Below are 24,183 nucleotides of genomic sequence, written 5' to 3'. Positions count from 1 at the left end.
ATGATTTGTGGGCTCAGCAGGGGTGCAATGAACCAAACACAAGATTAAAATGTCCCAGTCTTCAAGGCCAAATAGGAAAAAAAATCCGATAGCGTCTCTGGTATTGTTCAGAGGGCCGGTCCAAATGTGCCGACGGGCCGCATCCCCAAAAAAAAAAAAAAAAAAAAAAAAAACAAATTCAAAAAAAAAAAAAAAAAAATTCCGATAGCGTCTCTGGTATTGTTCAGAGGGCCGGTCCAAATGTGCCGACGGGCCGTATCCGGCCCGCGGGCCGTAGCTTGGTGACCCCTGATGTAAAGTAAAGCATTAGTTTCTTTAAAAATGACCATTTATGGAAAGGCTATTTTTTAAAAAAAAGTACCTTTTTTATTTTGACGTGTGTGGGTTTTCTCCGGGTACTCCGGCTTTCTCCCACATTCTAAAGACATGGTAGGCTGATTGGACACTCTAAATTGCTCCTAGGTATGAGTGTGAGCGTGAATGGTTGTCTGTCTTGTTGTGCCCTGCGATTGGCTGGCCAACAATTCAGGGTGACCCCCCCCCCCCCCCCCGCCTCTGGCCCAAAGTCAGCTGGGATAGGCTCCAGCACCCCCCACGACTCTGATGAGGATACAGCGGTTCAGAAAATGAGATGAGATTAAAGAATCCTTTGGGTTTAATAAAACAAAACATTTTTAAACATTGAAATGTGTAGGTGTGCTCTTAATTGTACTTTAATTTTGAAGGTGAACTCTGTTTTCCTCAAACTGTTGATTACAATGCGGGTCACCCGCAAGTGCTATAATTATTGCTTGTTAATTAAACATTTGCTGTGGCAGCCTGCATATTACAGGAATACTTTGACATACGAGTGTCCCAATTTACGGGAAATTTGAGAAACGAGCTAATTTCCGAGCAATTTTTTTCCTTGAGATATGAGACAAATTGGAGAAACGAGCTTATTGAGATGGTTCCATGTGGTCGAATATGTGTGGGTGTGTATAGTCATTTGAGTTGATTTCAGTTAAATTTCAAGTTAATGTCATGTTACGACCCCAACCACCACCGATATAAGTATAAGACTTTACATTCCCAGTCTAACCTAAAGGACTTCTCGTTAGATAGACAGATTATGAAACATATCATTTATTTTCGTGTCTTTGCAGGTTTCAGAGAATATCTTGGTCCTGATGGGAAAGAGTCTGTTGGCCTTAAAAAGGAACTTGAGCTCCCCCAAATCAAAGGGGAGGAGCCAGAGTTCTCTCAACAACAAATGAGAGACGAGCGACTTCCAATCAAGAAGGAGGAAGATGATGCCACCTGGTCATTTGGTGAATTCCTGAAGAGGGAAGAGGATCTGGGCGTGACCAGCAGAGGGGCGGAGCCTGCATACACCTTAACGTTACCCCAAATTAAAGAGGAGGAGCCAGAGTTCCCTCAACAGCAAATCAAAAAGGAGGAAGAAGATGTCACCGTGTCAACTGGTGAGTCTTTCAAAAGTGAAGAGGAACTGGACGTGGCTGGCAGAGGGGCGGAGACTCCGAACGGCAGCTCAGCAAAAGGGCAAGCAGACAATTTAATTGCTCCGTTATCAGATAGCGAAGACTTGCTTTATGACAATGAAGGTCTTAAGGACGGCAAACTCTGGAAATGCTCTCAGTGTGGAAAAACCTTTGGGAAAAAGTCTACTTTGAAAACACATATGAGAAGCCACACTGGGGAGAAACCCTTATCATGTACAGTTTGTGGTAAAAGATTTACAGAGAAGGGAACCTTAAAAAGGCACACAAGAACCCACTCTGGTGAAAAACCATTTTCGTGTTCAGTTTGTGGTCAAAGATTCACATGGAAGGGACCCTTAATTAGTCATGCAAGAACCCACACTGGTGAAAAACCATTTTCGTGTTCAGTTTGCGGTAAAGCCTTTTCTCAACAGCATCACTTAAAAACGCACACAAGAACACACTCGAGTGAAAAACCATTTTCGTGTTCAGTTTGTGGTCAAAGATTCACACAGAAGGGACACTTAAATAGTCATGCAAGAACCCACACTGGTGAAAAACCATTTTCGTGTTCACTTTGTGGTCAAACATTCACACGGAAGGATCACTTAATTAGTCATGCAAGAACACACACAGGTGACAAACCATTTTCATGCTCAGTTTGTGGTAAAAGATTTACAGAGAAGGGAACCTTAAAAAGGCACACAAGAACCCACACTGGTGAAAAACCATTTTCGTGTTCAGTTTGTGGTCAAAGATTCACACAGACGGGACACTTAAATAGTCATGCAAGAACACACACAGGTGAAAATACATTTTCGTGTTCAGTTTGTGGTAAAAGATTTACAGAGAAGGGAACCTTAAAAAGGCACACAAGAACCCACACTGGTGAAAAACCATTTTCGTGTTCAGTTTGTGGTCAAAGATTCACACAGACGGGACACTTAAATAGTCATGCAAGAACACACAGGTGAAAATGCATTTTCGTGTTCAGTTTGTGGTAAAAGATTTACAGAGAAGGGAACCTTAAAAAGGCACACAAGAACCCACACTGGTGAAAAAACATTTTTGTGTTCAGTTTGTGGTCAAAGATTCACACGGAAGGGAAGCCTAATTAGTCATGCAAGAACACACACAGGTTAAAAGCCATTCTCGTGTGCAGTTTGCGGTAAAGCCAAGATTTCCAAAAACACAAAAATCCACGCTGGTGAAAAAACATTTTCCTGCTCAGTTTGTGGTCGAACATTTTCCCAAAGGAGAAGCTTAAAAGAACACTTATTAACCCACACTGAAGAACAATGTCTTCCTGCTCAATTAAAAAGCTACACAATTGAAAAACCTGAAAAGAAGACTTAACCCGCAGTGGCGAAAAGCCCTTTCTTTGCTCAATTTTGTGGTTCAACACATTGGTTAAAAATACTTAATAATACATAATACTAAGTTTGTTGCCAAGGATTTATTCATAAGACTTAAAAGAAACAAACGTGTGTGTGTATGTTATCTATTAATTGGCAAAAATGATGAGAATCCCTCGTGTCATTTTTGAATCATGTTGATAAAATTAGTCTGCTGTGAATTTGTCTCTGTTTGAAAAAGAGAAAACCAAGTCAAATGTTGTTTTATTTCATTTAATCTTCAACATTTTCTATTAGCTTTGTAAACTACATTCTTTTCCTTTTTTAAACTATAAGAACTGACTTTGGGTTCATTTTGGAGTAGTTTTCCATTTTATATTTATCCAAACTGATTTGATTTTTTATGTAAATAGACCTGGCAGTCGGTATATGAAGTCAAATGTGAATTGTTTTTTTAATTTTATTTTAATGTTGAACAAACAGATAATACTCAATATTCTTATGTATAATCATTAGTATGAAAAAAATATTGATGGCTTGAAACTTATCGTTGTGATTGTACATTGCTTTCACCTGTGGTCGCCTCCCATGTGTGTCACCCACCTGTTTTCCATGTCTCGTCAACCCATGCCTTACTGCGTCCTGCGGCTTTTTTTCCATTTTATTTTTTGGGGGTGTAATTTTGTGCTCAGGTTTTCAGTTTGCTTTTTGTGTTTTTAATTAAAACTCTTTATGTATACCGTAATGATTGGATTGACTCACTACTAGTGATGGGTTTGTGAGCATCACTTGTCGTTTACATACAGTGACCCACTGCTTCGCAGAATACTGACACCTGGTGGACGTTAAAAACCACTGCAGGAAACTATACAAAAAGCTCAAGGGTGCATTAACGTCAACTCGATTTCATGTGGGCCGGACTATTTATATTTATATTTATATTTATATTTATATTTATATTTATATATATATTTATATATATATATATATATATATATATATATATAAAGTTGGATTGAAGAAACAACAACGTATCACTATATATATATATATACACACACATATATATATATATATATATATACACACACACATATATACATATATATATATATATATATGTGTGTGTATATATATATATATAGTGATACGTTGTTGTTTCTTCAATCCAACTTTTACTGTTATGACTAAAAATCTCCCGTGCCTCAAGCTATGTGCTAAGGCAGGGGTCGGGAACCTTTTTGAAAGAGAGCGCCATAAACAATTCCTATTTTCAAATATTATTCCTTGAGAGCCATAATCACAATTTAAAAGTCAAAACACATGAAAATGTGCGATTTTTTAGTCATTTTAAAACTTTTAAAGTACAAAAAGTCTCTTAATTATTTTGACAACATTGTTAAGCTGTTGCTAATCAATGAATGTCAATGAGTTCAATGAGTATCAATGAGAGAATGAATGCAGAAGACTAATGAAAAAAAATCAATGCCACAGTGCCGACGTGACGTTCCTATTGGTGCGTTCAAGACTCTTTTCTCTCACCACCGGTTTCCATATTTTAGCTCAGAGCCATATGCACCCATCAAAAGAGCCACATGTGGCTCCCGAGCCATAGGTTCCCTACCCCTGTGCTAAGGCATCAATAATCGAATACCGATACTCTTTAACATGCCACACTTGCTATTTGGATCAAGGGATCAACAATCGAACACCAATAAACACATCCAATCCAAACTCCTTGTACCTCCCCAACATGCAATCGTTAATAAATCAAACACCGTTTCATTAGACGCATATATATTATATATGGATGAACATCGAAATGCAATAGCGCTGGCTACCGGAAGCAGCCTATTTCAGGGTTCCGGTGCGCAGTGACTGCTGGGAAATATAGTTCTTGAACGCTACACCCACACGCTAAAAACACGTTTTAAAAAGGCAACGGAAGCAAAACTGAGCTCGGTTGTACTATTTAGACGTTTTACAACTCACGTCATCACCCACAAATCCTTCAAAGTCCTCATTTTCTGTGTCCGAATTAAACAATTGCCCAAACGAGCCTTCCAAAAAGCCGGGTCCCCTCTCTTCGTTGTCAGAGTCACCGTCATTTCCATGTGGCTCCTTAGAAATGATGCCGGCTTTGGCAAAAGCTCGCCCTGTTAGACGTACAGTTTTAGCACCTATCCATAATTCCCTAACTCAGTCTGATCCCGTCTAACAACTTGTGCGTGTTCAGCATCGAAGGAAGAGACCAGGGTTTGCACGTTACTCCACAGATAATTTATTCCTGATATTGATCTTTACAGAGCTCTGGGTCCGTTTCCCAAATATATAACCAGCTGAGCATCGCCGTGCTTCAGTGGAGGATGAAAGAGACTAAAGTCCAAACCCGCATTTGCCCAATTATAGTATAACAAAGATGAATATTCATTCGCTGAGTTTAATGATATGTGGACTGTCCCACGACGTTCTGCAGGGGTGTCCTCTCCTAGAATCTGCTTGTCCGTGAATCCACGTCTGGCCTGGTCACCCTCTCCGCAGGGATTCCTTTGTCTCTGGTTTCATCTGGACTACTTATCACCGACCACACCTTGAAGCAGAAACTCAGACAAAAGACCTTTTGTTCATTGTAATTGAGTTGAGAACAATAGTTTTAATCCTACTGTGGTACTATATCAAAATGAAACAGCTACAATAAAATGAAGGAGTAAAGTATGTCATATTCTTCATTCCCTCTCTTGGTCTCCCAAAAGAGACCATACCGACAAATAACACACAAGTTAGTAATAAACAAAACTAAGAAGCACTACATTAGTATAAGAAAAGAAACAAAGAAGCATCACATTAGTGTATCCATGAACACATGCTCGGCGGTGGTTGCAGAGGGATCAGTTTGGAGCAATTGAGCATACTGGCCTTTCGGATCTGGTCCCACTGCCCTATCGAACAAACGAACAACCAGAGTACGAGCCATGGGGATGAGGCAACATCCACAAAGACTAAGTAAAGTCGTTAAAACAACAACAGATATAAAGACATTTCCCATCAAACCTTTCCAGGTACCGAACTGATCCATCCATCGGTCCCAGATTGAGTCGCCCACACCTGAATGGTCTGCCATCTTATTAGTCAGGGTTCGGAGACCTTCCAAGGCTTTGGTGAGACGTCCATTTGGACCCGTTTTATTAGGGATGAAAGTACAACATGAATCACCAAAGATAGCACATACCCCACCCTTCTCGGCCAATAACATGTCTAATGCTATACGATCTTGGAAAGCCATGAGAGATGTTGCCGCTAACTGTTCATGTACCGCCTCAAACGACTCAACAGTGTAATTGCCAAGTCGCTGGACATTGTAATGAATGTAATTAATGCGATCAACATTTTTGTTAGGGGTTACCCAAATTAGAAGACTTTCGAATCCTGCTGAGACCTGATCAACAAGTTTATACTCATTAGGAACGCCAGGTGGGTGATGCTCTCTTATTGCGATGCAAAATATCCTTCAGGTTTGAAGGTAATTGTACTCCAGCTGTGAGATTCACTGGGGAAACAGAAACTGGAAGCAACAAAGACACCAAAGAGCACACACCAGAAGCATTTGTGGGTAATCTATCATACAACTTATCGCTTCCACACCATAACCAGATGTCCGCTCGGGATAAGGGGTGTGGTACCGGAAAAGACATTTAATACACACCAATCAGATTGAATGCGTCCCAATGATTTTCCAGTCCCCTTTAACTTAAGACAGGTAAAATTTTGTCCTGCTACTGCTTTATCAAAAATCGGTTTCTCTTTATCCTCTTGGGCAAGTTGGAATATCGAATCGTACTTAGAACAATTAAATTTTGGGTTGGTGTTTTTTAGAAGGTCCACAATACATTCATTTTCGACTGGGGCCGAAACAATACGGAGTACGGGTCGAGCGCCCATACACACGAGACAATCATCTTGGGTTTTGCTGGCAGCTTGCTCTGCCATTAACAGCCAATTGTTAGATCCTGCCGTAATACCTGTAATCATTCTAAACCAATCGTCCACTGATGGTTCGCCATGGATTATGCGGACCTTACTCGATTTAGGGGACACAATTGATGGAATCACCTTGCCGGTTTTCGCCTGAGTATTACTAGGTTTTTTACACATCCTCACTGGCCAGCATGGATCGGTATCCGAGGACCATGCACACAGGTTCAGGAAGCTACACTGTGTGGACGATGAAGTCCAGTCACCCTCCCTCCACAGAGGTAAGGTGCCTTCCGACTCATTTATCCTGAAATACAAACCAGAACCATCAATAGAGAAATTTGAAACCTTCTTTTGCCATTTTTAGCTATTTTTGACCAGCCATAGGTACCAGATGACCAGCAGGTCGACTGATCCACCACTACGGTGTGTGCCCAATTACCCCCTGAGTCCTGGTACGGCCTAGCATCCATATACCATTTGTATTTGTTTCCCCAATCCGAACCTTTTCCATTCCTTTTCGAGTATAACGCTGCGTATGGAATAAACATGCGAATTTCGAACGAGCCGTTGTAACAAAACCATTGCCTATTGTCATTCATTCCCTTTGGATGCGTTTGCTGTCAGGTACTGCACCTGACCCTGGGTGCAAGGATCATAACTGGCCAGCGAAGAACCCCCATACCCTACTGAGTTTGTATGTTTTTTAAATCGCTTGTGTACCAGTGGTGTCCCATTCGTTGGAGATTGTGGTGTCATTGGAGCCACATCCGTCTGATTGGAGATCGCCCAACAGGAGTATGACATACACATGTGGAGTGCTCCTTCCAAAATTAACAAGAGAAAATTTTAATCAATAAGCAAACACATCCTGTACCCCACTTCCCTCTCTTGGACTGGCACAAATCCAGTCCAGACCAGGGACTAGGTGTCATGTTAAAATGTATGTGTCCTGTCCCTGGGAGAATCAAAGGCCACCTTTGGAGGATCCTATGGTGGAATGTGTGGTTATGGGTTATGTGGATCAACGGCTCTAATTTGGGAATAATGAAACCACTTCTGCCCCTTATGTTCAAGTTGAACCGCCTTTGATGTACGAGCAGTCACTTTGAAAGGGCACCTGTCCACCTGGGCTCCGACCACTTCCTGGATAGAACCTTGAGAAGAATGTGGGTTGAGACCGTGGGTTCCTCCTGTGGGTGATCACGTGCAACTGCAGCCGCCTCCTGTACCTGTGAGGATATACTAGATACAAGAGAATGAAGTTGTCGACTAATATGCTGCATGCGAGAGATCGGGTAATGGAACCTGTGAAATAATCTTGAAAGTAATCAAATAATGTTTCAATCTATGACATCACCTTCAATCCGTGTCATGCCCATGTCATAGAGACCTTCCATCCTCATCACAACCATGCATCTTTGTAATAGGGTATGTCCTTTGTTTATATGTTTATATGTAGCCTTTAACATCATCAGTATCACCACCATCATCGGTGTCACTGTCGCGCTGCATCTTTGTAACAGGGAATTTGTATGTCCCTTATCATAGAGAATTTGTATGTCATGAAATCTTGCCCTAAGTAAAATAGTTCACTGTAGAAGTAGAGTCGTCGGACCCACCACCTCCGTACTCTCCTTCTGCAGAAGCTTCAAAATCTCACTCATCTGTCTCGGTGTGCTTTATTTGTGTTCGACCTTGTGAATGTTCATAGTGGACCGGACAAACCTCTTCATATGGGGTAAAATTTGTGGTTTTGTTGATGGTTGGACGAATAGAGAGTAAAGCCAATGGGAGGGCTTGAACCCAAGACCTTTTGGTGCTGTACATTATTTTGCCAATTTCTCTTTCCTGTAATTATACAAATTAACTAATCATACTAAAAATAGGAAAAATGCAAAAAGCAAACCCGGCTGCCTTCTCCTGAGGAAAACAGCTTTCCCGTTCTCTGCAATAGCCACACTCATCAATTAATATCCACAAACAAATACACACATCTATAATTCTGAGAAGAATTGAACCCACTAAACTGTAACCACCCCTTGCTTGTCAGGGTGAATAATTTTAGCATAAATGTGTCCTTTAGAGCAATTAAAACTCATTACTTTTAAAATGCCTACTAATCCAGTCCCAATTTATTCAATAATGTGTATCGCGTTGCATAGCAAACTCAGCTGCTTGAAACTCAAAGTACCCCAATCTAGCAGTCCTTCCATCAAATGCAACATTCCACCGTCCCTGGAGCCTGCCAATCATCTCCTGTAAAACTTTTCCAATCAACATTTCAATAGTCAAGCATAAAATTAAAATCTTGTTACATTTCTATCCATTTTCTTTCTAATTGTTTACTTTAAAAATCTGTAAGAAGGTTTGGTCTCAATTGAAACGCTTTCATCTTTTTTTATGGAGACAATAAAACCAATATAAAAAGTTCCTTATGGTTTATCGCATTGCTCCTCGAGCAATAATCTTACCAATCAATATTGGAGTGCTTGCATTCCGTCTGATCACGGCAAAAAGTTTATCTTACCTGTCTCCTCAAACGTTTCAACTGAGAGAACCTTCCGACAGTGCACAAGGTGGATCGGCCATTCTTATGTCTGCTGGTTGGTCAGGAACACTTGCACGGACACTCTCATCCTGGGTTGCTCTCCATGTTTCCTGTTGAGAAGCACAATCTCCCTCTGCCAACCCAAATTTAATGCGTTTCTTTAAAGTTTTTTTCTTTTATGCAGATAGCCAGATTAGCCTCATCATCCAGCTCCAATCGTGTAGTGAATAATGGCGTTTGGTACATTCCACTAAATTGTTTTTCCAGATTTGTTGTCCTGTTGACCTCATTATGTAGGCGCAATGATTTCATAACGAAATATGGAAACTTTTGTCAATTCAGTCAATTATTCTGTTAACACAATTTGGATGCCATTATCACTTTAATACTTTGGAATTTCATATCATGCACTGTCTTTGTTTTTTTCAGAGCTCTTAAATTTTGCATAGCAGATTTGTTTCTCCACTTCAAATTTCACATTTGGAGTACTGCTGCCTTTTCTAAATCCTTTTCCACCTTGATATCTAACCGATTAATTATATCTCAGTGGTCGGCCAATCAAAAACACAAAAAGACAAACAAACAACCATTCACGCTCACACTCATTTTCAGACATCAGTGGTCTGCAATTTTTCACTAGTGGAGAGCGCCATCCCCAGTCTGGGGCTCCTTGGCAGCTAACCACCTTTTGCTGTAATCTGTGATATTCTAATAGTCATTAACATGACTAACGCTAAAGCATATTTCATCTGCTGATGGGCAAAACAAGAGACATATCCCGTGCACTTGAACATGTATTGTTTATTCCATCACAGAGAAATCATGCCTATCCTAAATTAATTATTTTATCTAAACTTGTCAGGTACAATTTACCTAATAATTTGGATCCATGCCATCTCTGCATTGTTTTCTCCATGTTTGACATCATTAATAATTTGGATGATTCTTAATACTTAAGTCTAAATCGCAAATCACTCTCATATTGCTAAAACCAATAGCTAAAGCTCTGGCTGAATTCCTATCCGCTCTAAGAAGGCGGTTTTATTTAAAATAAGAGCCATTTTCTGTGCTCACTGTTACCTCAATTAAAATTTAGGGAAAATAACCTTTCACTATGCATTTCCTAATATAAATTTCAGTGTTTAATAAAGGACCCATAATTTTTCATTAATATATCACAACACTGTCAACTATCTCTCTCTACATCTCTCTGTATCTCTGTCTTTATCTCTCTCTCTCTCTCTACATCTCTCTGTCTCTCTGTCTTTCTCTCGCTCTCTACATCTCTGTCTCTCTCTACAGCTCTCTCTCTACATCTCTGTCTCTCTTTCTGTCTCTACATCTCTCTGTCTTTCTCTCTCTCTCTACATCTCTCTGTCTCTCTCTCTAAATCTCTCTCTCTACATCTCTGTCTCTGTTTCTGTCTCTACATCTCTGTCTCTCTCTCTAAATCTCTCTCTCTACATCTCTGTCTCTGTTTCTGTCTCTACATCTCTGTCTCTCTCTCTAAATCTCTCTCTCTACATCTCTGTCTCTGTTTCTGTCTCTACATCTCTGTCTCTCTCTCTCTCTCTCTACATCTCTGTCTCTTTCTCTTCCTACATCTGTCTCTTTCTCTTCCTACCCCCGCCCCTCCCTGTTTGTGCAGGGGGAGGGGGCCTTGGGCTGGTGGGGGCTATCTCTCTGGGCGACCCCCCTCATTTTTTTGTCCAGGGTGTGCTTAGTTTGTCGGGTGAGGGGCGTGCGCATCTGGGAAGGGGTGCTGGCCATGACCATTGGACCGAGCCGGCGAGCCTCATGACCAGGAGACAGAGCCAAAGTCTTTCAACTGCCAGGGCGCTCCAAGAACCTTCTGAAAACGGTCTCGATAGACTAAATCATCTTCTATGTCATAAAACAACGTACAATGAAAATCATCCATGGGTGGATGGTAAGGCCGGAGTCAGTCAATGAATGATTTCCACCGGTGATATACAGACAACAGTCCCCCAGTGGCCGGAGTTTCAGGCTCAAGACATGACCTATAGATTGTCCACCACTGTCCACATGTTCGTATTGGTTGTGAACACGGAATCTTTGCACCATTTGGTAAAGTCACTGTGAGGTCATCCGGTCCACATAAGATGGTAGCTCCAATAGACATCGACAAGTCTCTTCCCATCAAATTCACAGGAGCCTCTCGGGCACCTCTATTCGGAGTGTGGAGGATCCCATGGACCGTAATAATCATCTCCGCCCTGGTAATATTGTCCAGGTGACTGAGCCGGCTGCTGGGGGCCGCCATGGTCTGCCAGTGCCTCGTCCTCCTCCGCGCGTAGGCCGCTGTTGCTGTAGTGGGCCATACTGCTGTGCTTGGGGTTGCCATGGGAACAGTTGTTGCGGTTGCCGTTGTTGACTGGGGCAATCACATCTCCAGTGTCCAATACCGCCACATATAAAAGAGTTGCCTTGTTGGCCCTGTCCCGAGTACCCTCTTCCCCGGCCACCAGAGAAACCATGCCCGGACCACTAGTATCTACCATGTAACTGACCATCTCGGGCCCCACCACATTCCTGGTAATTTGGAAAGTTGGAGTTTCAACACAGTAGAGATCAAAGGTTCCGGAACACCCTCGACAATAGCCGCTATATGGCCTGTCTCGTGTCAAGCGCACAACTCTGTCCACTCATCAATGCCAGGAGCCTCCTCCGCCATGAACTTCCTCCCCTCACTAGAGGGGGGGAATTTATTTAGTGCCATATCTCTAAGAACCATATATCACGCCTCCTCCCTGAGGGCGGAGGGGAAACATACCTCCTCTTTCTGTATTGGGCCACGCCTCCTCCTAATCACCTCCCTCCTTTCGCTTTTTTTTTAGTTCTGCCTTAGCTGTGACGTCACGCTCCTTTTTTTCCACGCTAAGGACAAACGCTTTTGACCTGTACAATGTAAATTTCCGTTCAACGTACAAAATTATTTCTCCAACTCACATCTAATTTTAGCTGGTCTTTGAAAACCTGTGCTTCTACATCTCCATACAAACTCATCAATTCATTCCATTCCATTCTCATTCAGCATCTTTCTCCCCATTCTTTTCAAAACGCACACACACGCACACACACACACACTCCATTCTCCGTCTGCATCATTCTCCCCTTTCCTTTTAACAAACACACACACAAACTCCATTCTCCTTCAGCGTCTTCCTCCCCATTCTTTTCAACACACACATTCTTGTTCAAGCTCTCCTAGCATTTTTTCCAACGCAGTCATCACAAATCACCGGATAAATTTAGAATTTTAGTATATTCAATTCTAGGAATCCAGAAATTTAGAATTTTATTAGGATCGATCTAAGAATAATACCTCTGTGGACCCAGTCGTTTCCCTGCCGAAGACTTATTTTAATACGACCGTTTAGGAATCCTCGATTCCTTTATTTCAATATATACAAAAAGCAAATTGATGATACGAGTATCGGGATTAATGAATATGCCACTTAGTTATACGTACTATTATCCTATTAATATTAACACATGTTTTCATATTTATAAGAAAAATACGTGAAGCCAAACAATATATATTAACAGGGGTTTGATACTCGTGGCCTACAACATATATCATAGATCAATTTACCAATAGAAAGTTTGAATAAACCTTAGGAATGATAATACTATATGTATATATGTATGTATGTATATATATATATATATATATATATATATATATATATATATATATATATATATATATATATATAAACTTTTCGCGAGCACAGGCGCTCGCGGCCGTCTCGATAGTTGTCGTCACTCGTATAGATATCAACAAATTTGTTCACCCAATTGGCATGCAACTGATAGATTTTAACATTGGGGGGGTTGAGGGGGGTAAACGGTCGATTGGTCTCCGATATCTTTGTCGCCGGTCTTTTGGTTTGGTTGCAGTATTTTCTCGCGCGCGCGGCCGTTTCGATAGTCGTCGTCGCTCGTATGGATATGAACAAATATAATACCAATTGGCATGCAATTGATAGATTTTAACATTGGGTGACAAAATGTCCAGGTCATTTTCATTAAAGAGTGCTACTTATGGTCAATTCGCGGTCGTTTTCGTCCGTCTCTGATTGCTTGCACGCCGAATGGAGAGTAGTCGCGTACTTGGCCGTCCGGAGAAGAATGGAGATCCCTCGTGGTAACCCGGATGTAGATCTTGTGTGGCACCCGGATGTCGGAACATTTAATCCAAATCCCCACTTTTATTTGGTTAATAAAATACCGTAATTACTCGAATATAACACGCAGGTTTTTGCTATATAATTAATTCCAATAGTTGGGGGTGCGTGTTATAATCAAGAACTAAAATAAATTACAAATTTTCGATCGAAAAAAGCATTGTCAAACTCACTTTGACGCACGGATTTTACGTCATCTCGTACAGCTGACGCACGGATTTTACGTCATCTCCTAAAGCCGACGCATGGATTTTACGTCATCTCGTAAACCCGATCGAAAATCGGAAAGCCGAGACCACCACTGCCCCCCTCTAGCCTCGTACTCGTCTCAGTTCACCCTCTCTCAGTTCAGTGTTATAATCAAGAACTAAAATAAATTATAAATTTTCGATCGAAAAAAGCATTGTCAAACTCACTTTGACGCACGGATTTTACGTCATCTCGTACAGCCGACGCACGGATTTTACGTCATCTCGTAAAGCCAATCGGATGATGTGTTGTGGGAGGAAGAGGAAGTTGACGCATACCGGCTGTAGCCAATCCATTGATTCCTTTCGTTTCCTGTATTTAAGTAGCAACGCGTCATCACACGTCGCCGGATCGTTCACTATCGTTGACTATCATTGACTGTTGTTAGCGGTTGCTAGCGGTCGCTAGCTGTCGTTATTCTGTTGCCTCTGTCCGTATGCGCGCCGCATGCGGCCACGTTTGTTTCCACGCCTTGGTTGATTCATTAAAGGACTCCGTATCACGCTGAATGCCTCGTCCTCTCCTGCTTCCTGCATTTGCACAACGCGGCACGACCGTAACAGATGCCCCCGATCGCGCTGCGACGACCCAGCGACGCGGCGCGATCATAACAAGAGGACAGACAAAGAGAGAGAGGAACTCTTCATTTGAAGGATTCTAATGAATAAATTTGTTTGAACAAAACAATCGTGAAACGAAGAAAAAAAGGTAAGATTTCTGATTTTCGTCAGCGGGAAATTTCAGGTGCGCACTATATTCGATGACTGCGTTTTTCCAGATATTTTTGGCCCAAAATTACCTGCGTGTTATTTTCGAGTGCGCGTTATATTCGAGTAATTACGGTAATAATGTGTTAATGGATGCCTATGACAGTCAATGGCAGCAGCTGATGTGTTAAATGAGTGCTCTTATTTCTCCCAGAGATTGTTAGAATTTTTAAGTTTTTGAATTTGCTTTGTCTTCTTTTTAATAAATTAATTTTACTTATTGCCTTTTATTTTAATGTCAAAGTTCCGGGCTAAAAGTATACTAATACTTTTATTTGTTTGATAAAAATGACCATCTAATCTAAAGTATTTCAACATTGCAAGTTCTCCCAGAGAGAATGAAGGTTCATTGGACGCCTATGACAGTCAATGGCAGCAGCCGATGTGTTAAATGAGTGCTCTTATTGATGTGTTAAATGAGTGCTCATATTGATATTTTGATATTAGATATGTAGATTGTTTCAACAGTATTTAGATCGTTTCAACAGTATTTACAGTATTTAGAGTCTAATTACTGTTGAAACGATCTAAATACTGTCTAACTAAAAGTATACTAATACTTTTATTTGTTTGATAAGCGACCAAAAGACCGGCGACAAAAAAGACCGGCGACCCAAAAGACGACGACCAAACTTCCGGGCGACCTAAAGACCGCGCCCAAAAGACCGGTGACCAAAAGACCGGTGACCAATCGACCGCACACGCACTGGGTAGATGGTCGATTGGTCGCCGGTCTTTTGCTAGACATGATCTATGCTACTGAGATGACAATGAGGAACCCAGTAACATGGACTGAAGAAGGAAACCGAACATTCATGGAAGTCAAGCAACAAATCTTGGAATCAGGAGTCCTGGCGCTTCCTGACTATAAAAAACAATTCACCCAAACAGTGACTTGCAAAGTGACGTTCATGACATCAGTATTACTACAACCACATGGAACAAAGATGAAACCAGTAGCGTTCTACTCAAAACAACTGGACCCAGTTGCAGCTGCTCTACCCCCGTGTACTAGCTGTCCAGATGACAGCTGAACTTGTACTGTTCCATCCACTCACACTCCAAGTCCCCCATGAAGTGGATCTACTGATAACACGAACAAAAATGTCGTTCCTGTCACCAGCAAGACACCTGGCCATTAGAGCCACATTGTTATCGCAACCCCAACTCACCATTAAGCGATGCAATATCATGAACCCAGCAACGTTAATGCCAACTGAAGAAGACAGAGATCCATACCAATGTGATGAAAGAACCAACGAAGGCTGCAAACCAAGACCAGATCTAAAAGACACTCCTATTCCACACAGCACTTATGTATACGTAGATGGATCAGCATCCAAACCAGAACAAAGGAAAAATCAAGTAGGATTTGCAGTCGTTACAGACAACAAAGTCCTATGTGCAGAATAACTGCCATCTAATCTCTCATCTCAAACTGCAGAAATTATAGCATTAACAAAGGTGTGCACATTGTTTAAAGGTCTAAAGGTCACCATTTATACAGACAGACAATATGCACACTCCACTCTACATGTATTTGCTGCACAATGGAATAGAAGAGGGATGAAAACATCCACAGGCAAATCAGTAGAACATGCCGAACTGCTGAAAAAAATTACTTAACGCAGTACTGCTTCCCAGCCACATAGCTGTATGCAAATGTAAGGCACATACTAAAAGCAGCGACAGAATCAGTAGAGGAAATGATAGAGCAGATACAGCAGCACAAACACTTACTTCACAGTATACACAACAACAACAAAAAATGAATCAATCCCAAAAACAGTATTAATTGATATGCGAAACATTGCACCACAGAAATAAAAAGATGCATGGATGCATGAAGGCGCAGAACAGTCTGCAGACGGCCTATACACAGCAAAAGGCCTACCGTGCTTACCAAAGAATTTATTCCGAATGGTAGCAAAATTGAGCCATGGAAAGTCTCATGTCGCAACAGGGGGGATGATGGACATGGCACAGCGTGTGTTCCATGTGCCAACAGGTCTAAATACCTACTTTAAAAAAATTTGGTATGAACTGTTTAACTTGTTGCAGACATTATGTGCAAGGTAACCTCAGGCCCAAACGAGGCCAATGCCCAAAAGGTACTGTTGGATTTATTATGGGATGTTTCTATATGTTTTGTAAGCATTTTTAATAAGTAATAAGGCTATGATGATGTTATAGATGTATGCATTTTAATAAATTTTGTATAAGAGTGTCTTTAATTTGAGACTGTGACAAACTCGAGGTCACCCCGCTGGCTCCAGCTTGTTGACATAACACCTCACCCTCCAAGGACTGTTACTGGGAGATAGACCTCGCAACCCAGACACCCAGATGCAAGTTCGCAATGATCTACGAAGGACTCATAAATTGTTTTGTCTGGGGCGCCGGCAGTTTACCTTATAAAGAAATTATTATGCTTATACTGCAAATTCTTACACAGGTGTTTTGGTTTCAATCTAATAATGGCAATTGTTTTGAATCAGATTACATTGAAATGTTTTCAGTTATGTGCGACTAAATACAGAGAAGAGGAGACTGCACGTCAGAAATGCTCAGGAACAAAGGCGCATTATGAGTGTGGCTCTTTGCAAGTTGTAACCAGATATGTGAAAGATGTCTTCCAATTTTAATTAAATATTACTAATAATGATTTAAGGGTATTAATCATTATTCCAACAGGTACCTACCCATTTGAAATTAAACACATGGATTTCATTGAATTATCCAGAAGCAACCAGTATAAATACTGTTTTGTCTTGATTGATTCAGTCTCAAAATGGACTGAAATAGTTCCTGCAAAATCACCAGACGCATTAACGGTGGCTAAAGCCATCTGTAAACACATAATCCCAGAGCATGGGATCCCCAGAATCATCTGGAGTGACAATGGAGCTCATTTTGTAAACAGCATAGTACAACACATGGCAAGACATCTAGGAATAAGTCTGAAAAAACACTGCTCGTACCATCCGCAAAGCGCAGGACTGGTAGAGAGAACGAATGGTATGATGAAACTAAGGCTCAAGAAAACCATGGAAGAGACAAAGAAGCCATGGCCAGAATGCCTATTACTGGTCAAAACATATATGAGGATAGTACCAACTAGCTCGGGGTTAACACCTTTTAGTTCATGGAAGGCCATTCCAACTTCCCCTATGGGAAGGTGAACCATGGCAAGAGACTAAGGGCGAGGCAGATCCACTCACAGATTATACATAAGAATATTGAGTATTATCTGTTTGGATTGGATTGGATAACTTTATTCATCCCATATTCGGGAAATTTCATTGTGACAGTAGCAGGAAGGGGGAATGCAGATACAGAAAAAAAACAGTTACAAGTTAGACAGTACAGTCGCAAAGGCCGCAGAACAACAAAGCAAAAGCACAAAGTACAAAGCAAATCAAAGTAAATGGGATCATTAAGAATCACCAAATAAAATCGTTAAGACAGAAAAGCAGCAAAAACACAAAACGAACAAGAGTGGGCGGAGCTACCGCCACCAGCTGCCACTTGAACGGCACCATCTTGGTTGCGGCAGTTTGTTCAACATTAAAATAAATTTTTTAAAAAAAATCACATTTGACTTCATATACCAACTGCCAGGTCTATTTACCGTATTTTCACGACTATCAGGCGCACTTAAAAGTCTTCAATATTCTCCAAAATAGACGAGCGCCTTGTGTATGCACCGAGTTCCAAAGCCTGACTGAGATTACTTCTGGCCGACACGCTGGTTGTATAGAGAAAAGGCAGACATGGGTGACGACAGGCATGCGGAAGTCTGCCAATGAGTGAAGGGTGTGCGTGTAAGAAGACGCTAAAGGCACGCCCCTAGCAGGTACCAGTATATAGTGTGGGTATGTGCGTCACTTCAAAACAACTTCGGTTTGCTTTCTAAGGACCCCCGAAAATGACAAAGAGACACGCTTACGAAGCTCAGTTCAAATTTCAAGCCATCAAATATGCAGAGGAACATGGGAATCAAGCAGCCGCGAGGGAATTTAAGATCAACAAATCCATGGTTCGCAAATGGAGGAAGCGGGAGAACGAGTTTCGGCAAGTCAAGAAGACAAAGCTGAGTTTCCGTGGAAACAAGCCAAGGTGGCCCGACTTGGAAGACCAACTGGAGCGGTGGATTCTTGATCAAAGTGCAGTTGGGAGAAACATCTCCACAGTCACCATTCGACTGAGGGCAAAAGCACTAGCGTAAGAATTGAAAATTGAACATTTTCAAGGAGGTCCGTCTTGGTGCTTTCGCTTTATGAAACGACACCATCTATCCGTTAGAGCGAGGACAACCGTGGTGCAGCAACTTCCAGCGGACTACATTGAAAAGCTAGCCATTTTCCGCACCTACTGCAGTAAGATTACCGACAAACGTATACAGCCTAACCACATAACCAACATGGACAAGGTCCGGCTGACTTTTGACATCCCGGTGAACCACACTGTGGAGAAGAAGGGGACCAGCACGGTAGCGATACGCACAATGGGGCACGAGAAGTCGGCTTTTAGAGTCGTTCTTGGTTGTCATGCTAATGGTCAGAAACTACCACCTATCGTGATTTTGAAGCGAAAGATGCTGCCGAAAGAAAAGTTTCCAGCCGGCGTCATCGTGAAAGCAAACCAAAAGGGCTGGATGGACGAGGAGAAAATGAGAGATTGGCTAAGTGAGGTGTATGTTAAGAGACCGGATGGCTTTTTCCAAGCCTCGCCGTCACTCTTGATTTGCGACTCCATGCGTGCCCATCTCACAGCAGAGGTGAAAAACCAAGTCAAGCAAATGAACTCCGTGCTTGCCGTCATTCCCGGAGGTTTAACTAAAGAACTCCAACTGCTGGACATCGGCATCAACCGGGCGTTCAAAGTAAAGTTGCGAGGGGCATGGGAACATTGGATGATAGATGGCGAACACAGCTTTATGAAGAGTGGGAGGCCGCACCGGGCTAGTTACGCCACTATTTGCAAATGGATTGTGGCAGCTTGGACAAACGTCTCTGCTTGCACTGTTGTTCGAGCTATTGCCAAAGCCGGCATCATTTCTGTGGAGGCACATGACAATATGAGTGACTCTGACAACGATGAGAGGGAACCCAGCGTTTTTGATGAATCATTTGCACAATTGTTCAATTTGGACACAGAAAATGAGGACTGATGGATTTGTGGGTGCTGATTGATCAAAAAACGTGAGTACAATGTAAAATGGCTAAATAAAGTACAACCGAACTCAATTTTGCTTCCGTTGCTTTTTTAAAAACGTGTTTTTAGCGCGTGTTCGTATGTTTAAGCTGGCGTATGTTTTGCCATGCCTAGCTGGGTCCAATAATAAATACAGTGCGCCTTGTGTATGTGTCAAATACAGAAATAGCACCCGTTACTGAGACTGCGCCTAATAATACGGCCTTATAGTCGTGAAAATACTGTACATACAAATCAAATCAGTTTGTATAAATATAAAATTGGAATAGAACTACTCCAAAAGGAAAAAAGTAAAGAATGTAGATTACAAACCTAATAGAAAATTTGGAAGATTAAATGAAATAAAACAACATATTACTTGTTTTTCTCTCTTTTTCAAACAGAGACAAATTCACAGCAGACTAATTTTATCAACATGATTCAAGAATGACACGAGGAATTCTCGTCATTTTTGCCAATTAATAGATAATACACACACACATTTGTGTCTTTTAAGTCTTATGAATAAATCCTTGGCAACAAACTTAGTATTATGTATTATTAAGTATTTTTAACCAATGGGGGTTATTATGGGTATTTTTTAGGTATTCTTGTGATGTAATGTTGAACCACAAATTGAGCAAAGAAAGAGCTTTTCGCCAATGCGGGTTGTTAAGTCTTCTTTTCAGGTTCCCCTCTGTGAAAATGTTCGAAGATTAAATGGGCAGGAAATAAATTCTCAGCAGTGTGGGTTCTCATGTGGCTTTTTAAATGGTGCTTTAGCGAGAAAGCTTTATCACAAATCAAGCACAAAAATGGTTTTTCACCAGTGTGGGTTCTTATGTGGGTTTTTACATTTTCCTGACGAGAAAAGCCTTGACCACAAACTGAGCACAAAAATGGTTTTTCACCAGTGTGGGTTATTGTGTGGACTTTTAAGTTTCCCTTCCGTGTAAATGCTTGACCACAAACCGAGCACGAAAACGGTTTTTCACCAGTGTGGGTTCTTGTGTGGGTTGTTAAGCTATCCTTGTGTGTGAATGTTTGACCACAAATTGAGCAGGAAAAAGGTTTTTCACCAGTATGTGTTCTTGTGTGCGTTTTTAAGCTTTCCTTGTGTGTGAATGTTTGGCTACAAAATGAGCACGAAAATGGTTTTTCACCCGTGTGGGATCTTGTGTGTATTTTTAAACTTCCTTTATCTGTGAATGCTTGACCACAAACCGAGCACGAAAAGGGTTTTTCACCAGTGTGGGTTCTCGTGTGGATTTTTAAGCTTACCTTGTGTGTGAATGTTTGACCACAAATTGAGCAGGAAAACGGTTTTTCACCAGTGTGGGTTCTTGTGTGCACTTTTAAGCTTCCCTTCTGTGTAAATGATTGACCACAAATTGAGCAGGCAAATGGTTTTTCGCCAGTATGGGTTCTTGTGTGGACGATTAAGCCTTTCTTGTGAGTGAATGTTTGACCACAAATTGAGCACAAAAATGGCTTTTCACCAGTGTGGGTTCTCGTGTGGGTTTTTAAATTTCCCTTTTGTGTGAACGCCTGACCACATACTGTGCACAAAAATGGTTTTTCACCAGTGTGGCTTCTTATGTGTATTTTGAAAGCTCTTTTTTCTGTGAAGCGTCGGCCACAAAATGAGCACAAAAATGGTTTTTTACTAGTGTGGGTTCTTTTGTGTGTTTTTAGGTGGTGGTTTTGAGAAAAGGCTTGACCACAAACTGAGCACGAAAAGGGTTTTTTGCCAGTGTGGCTTCTCATATGTGTTTTCAAAGAAGACTTTTTCCCAAAAGTTTTCCCACACAGAAAGCATTTGCAAAGTTTGTTGCCACTGGGATTTTTCTTAACACCTTCACCGTCATCATCGTCAAAAAGCAAGTCGTCGCTATCTGATAAAGGAGCAATTAAATTTTCTGCTTCCCATCCTTCTATTGAGCCGCTGCCATGCGGAGGCTGCGCCCCTCCGCTGGCCCCACCCAGATCATCTTCACTCTTGAAAGGCTCACCAGTTGACCATTTGACACATTCCTCGTTTTTGATTGGAGGTTGCTCTTCTCTCATTTGGTGTTGAGGAAACTCTGGCTCTTCCTCTTTGTGTTTCTTGGTGTTTGCAGGCTCCACCTCTCCGCTGGCCACGCCCAGAACATCTTCCCTGTTCACAAATTCACCAAATGACCAGGTGAAATGATCTTTCTCCCTTTTGATTGGATGTTGCTCGTCTCCCATTTGTTTTTGAGGGAACACTGGCTCCTCCTCTTTGATTTGGGGGCGCTCAACTTCCCCTTCAAGGTCAACAGACTCCTGCCCATCAGCACCAAGATCATTTCTGAAACCTGCAAAGACACAAAGATAAATGATAAACCATTTTCCAATTATAAAATGACTGCATTTCTTGTTCACAGAAATGAAACCAAACCAAAGGCGCCATACATTCATTTCGTCACAATGCAGTACTTACTTCTGTAGTATTCTCGTCAACAGCAACATGAGTTGAAAACTGTTTATAGGTGCATTTTTCAAAGTAAGGGACTATTGGTCAGAAAAGTTTCTTCACTGGTGATGTCGCTCCTTAAAATTAGTCAAATCTTTTTTGGAGCCTTTTCACTGTAAACATTCTCTTTTATGTTTTAGATTTTAATGTAGTTAAAATGCTTTCACCAAAGGGGAGGCATTAAAAAAACATTATCTTTTATTCAGTAGCAGGTCTATTATTATTTGGGGGATTAATGAGATTGAAATAGAGCTATAGTCTGATTGGACACTCTAAATTGCCCCTAGGTATGAGTGTGAGCGTGATAGGTTGATTTTCTCCTAGTGCTCTGCGATTGGCTGGCCACCGTTTCAGGGTGTTCCTCGCCTCTGGCCCAAAGGCAGCTGGGATAGGCTGCAGCACCCCCTATACAAGATTTAGCATTTCAGAAAATGAATGAATGTTGGGATTAAAAACTGTGGGAGAAGCCCAACGTAGCCTCGGCAGCAAACCTCGACTGGGTAGATGGTGCATTTCCAGACAATTTTCTGGTACTCGGCTGTCAGATTCAAGTATTCAGCCTTCTTGCGCTCGAAGGTGGTCTCGATCCCCTCCACTGATGGTACTTTTAGTTCTATGAGGTGAAGCGCTTGTGCCTTGGAGGACCATACCTCAATGTCTGTGCGGAGTGATTTAGTGATGATCTCTGATGATAGTTAATATTCTATTTATTTATAATTTATAAGCTACATTTGAATTTTAGCATTAAATATGAAGTACTTTTGCAGGCCGCACCACGGAGTGGCAGTGGGCCAGATTTGGCCCTTGGGCCGCAACTTTGACACCTTTGTTTGAACGCTGCTCTCGTTGTTGTTTAGTGCATCTACATCTCTATTTTTTGAATTTTCAATTCACAGCATGCAAGTAAGTGTTATGTCACTCAAGCATGTGGCCGAAGGGTATCAAACTCCGGTTTGTTCGCAGGCCGCATTAACATCAACTCGATTTCATGTGGGCCAGACCATTTTAGATATATTTAGATTATTTTTTTTAAATTGGATTATAAGAACTGGATCAAAAGCCCTAAATATTCCCTAATATTGCCCCAATATAGTTTTTTTTATTTAAATAATCAACTTTTTTTTAAATTATATTCAATATTAAAATGGAAAACCGAAAATATTTATATATATTTATTTTTAGATTTTACAAAATGGATACAAAATTGCAGTTATTGATTTAAAAAGGGGAAAAACAGGAACTATAATAAACATCTATAATCTTCTTTTGAATTTGATCCTAAAACAGAAAGTTGGCACATGATTTATTTACTCGGGCCGCACAAAATGATGCGGCGGGACAGATTTGGTCCCCGGGCCGCCACCTTGACACCATGATGTAGCTAAAAATGGAGGGCGAGTAGCAGAAATGACTCTTGAACGCCTCTGGGGGGCGCTCGCGCGTTGCGTCATCAAGAAAAATACATTGTTTGTGATAAGGATACAATAAAAGGAAAGCTCCTGTTTTCTGCCGTTGTTAAGTATTAACACGCCTTGAGACTCATTCTTTCCCTCATTGAGTGGTTACATTTAAATGGAAATATAATGTATTACGTCTTTCTTCGAATGATGCTAGTGCAAATTCTTGAAAATGTACGTAAGCTACTATAGTGTCATGTCAAGAGAATACCTTTAAGGGAATATATGGAAATAAAAAGTGAACCCACCTTCTAGTCTACGAAGAACAACTTTCTCATGCGTTATGTGGCAGACTGTCGATTGCTCGTGAGTTGAATGCTCCAGTTTGACCACAGAAAGTTCCTCCTGGAGCTTTGGCCGTTGTGTTCTGCCCGACATTTCCACACGTGAATTCTGATGATGGCGGCGACTTTGATAGCTGCTAGCTATGCTGAGCTAAAATAGCCA

At 41.3% G+C, this 24,183-nt stretch overlaps 2 protein-coding genes across 2 annotated transcripts in view; one reads left to right on the top strand and one right to left on the bottom strand.

The window, feature by feature from the left end:
- LOC144065889 (uncharacterized) overlaps positions 1-24,183 on the top strand; it is a 70,830-nt gene that overhangs the window by 22,268 nt on the left and 24,379 nt on the right. The gene's annotated exons all lie outside the window — the stretch shown is intronic.
- Positions 17,840-22,131, bottom strand: LOC144065900 (uncharacterized). Its single transcript, XM_077589131.1, has one exon. The coding sequence runs from the start codon at positions 22,012-22,014 to the stop codon at positions 20,455-20,457; it is 1,560 nt and encodes a 519-aa protein (XP_077445257.1). The 5' UTR covers positions 22,015-22,131; the 3' UTR covers positions 17,840-20,454.

Source organism: Stigmatopora argus, chromosome 20 (assembly GCF_051989625.1).
Source record: "Stigmatopora argus isolate UIUO_Sarg chromosome 20, RoL_Sarg_1.0, whole genome shotgun sequence".
NCBI classification, from domain to species: Eukaryota; Metazoa; Chordata; class Actinopteri; order Syngnathiformes; family Syngnathidae; genus Stigmatopora; species Stigmatopora argus.
Note: the sequence above shows the minus strand (reverse complement) of the source record. Positions and strands in the feature narration are given on the sequence as shown.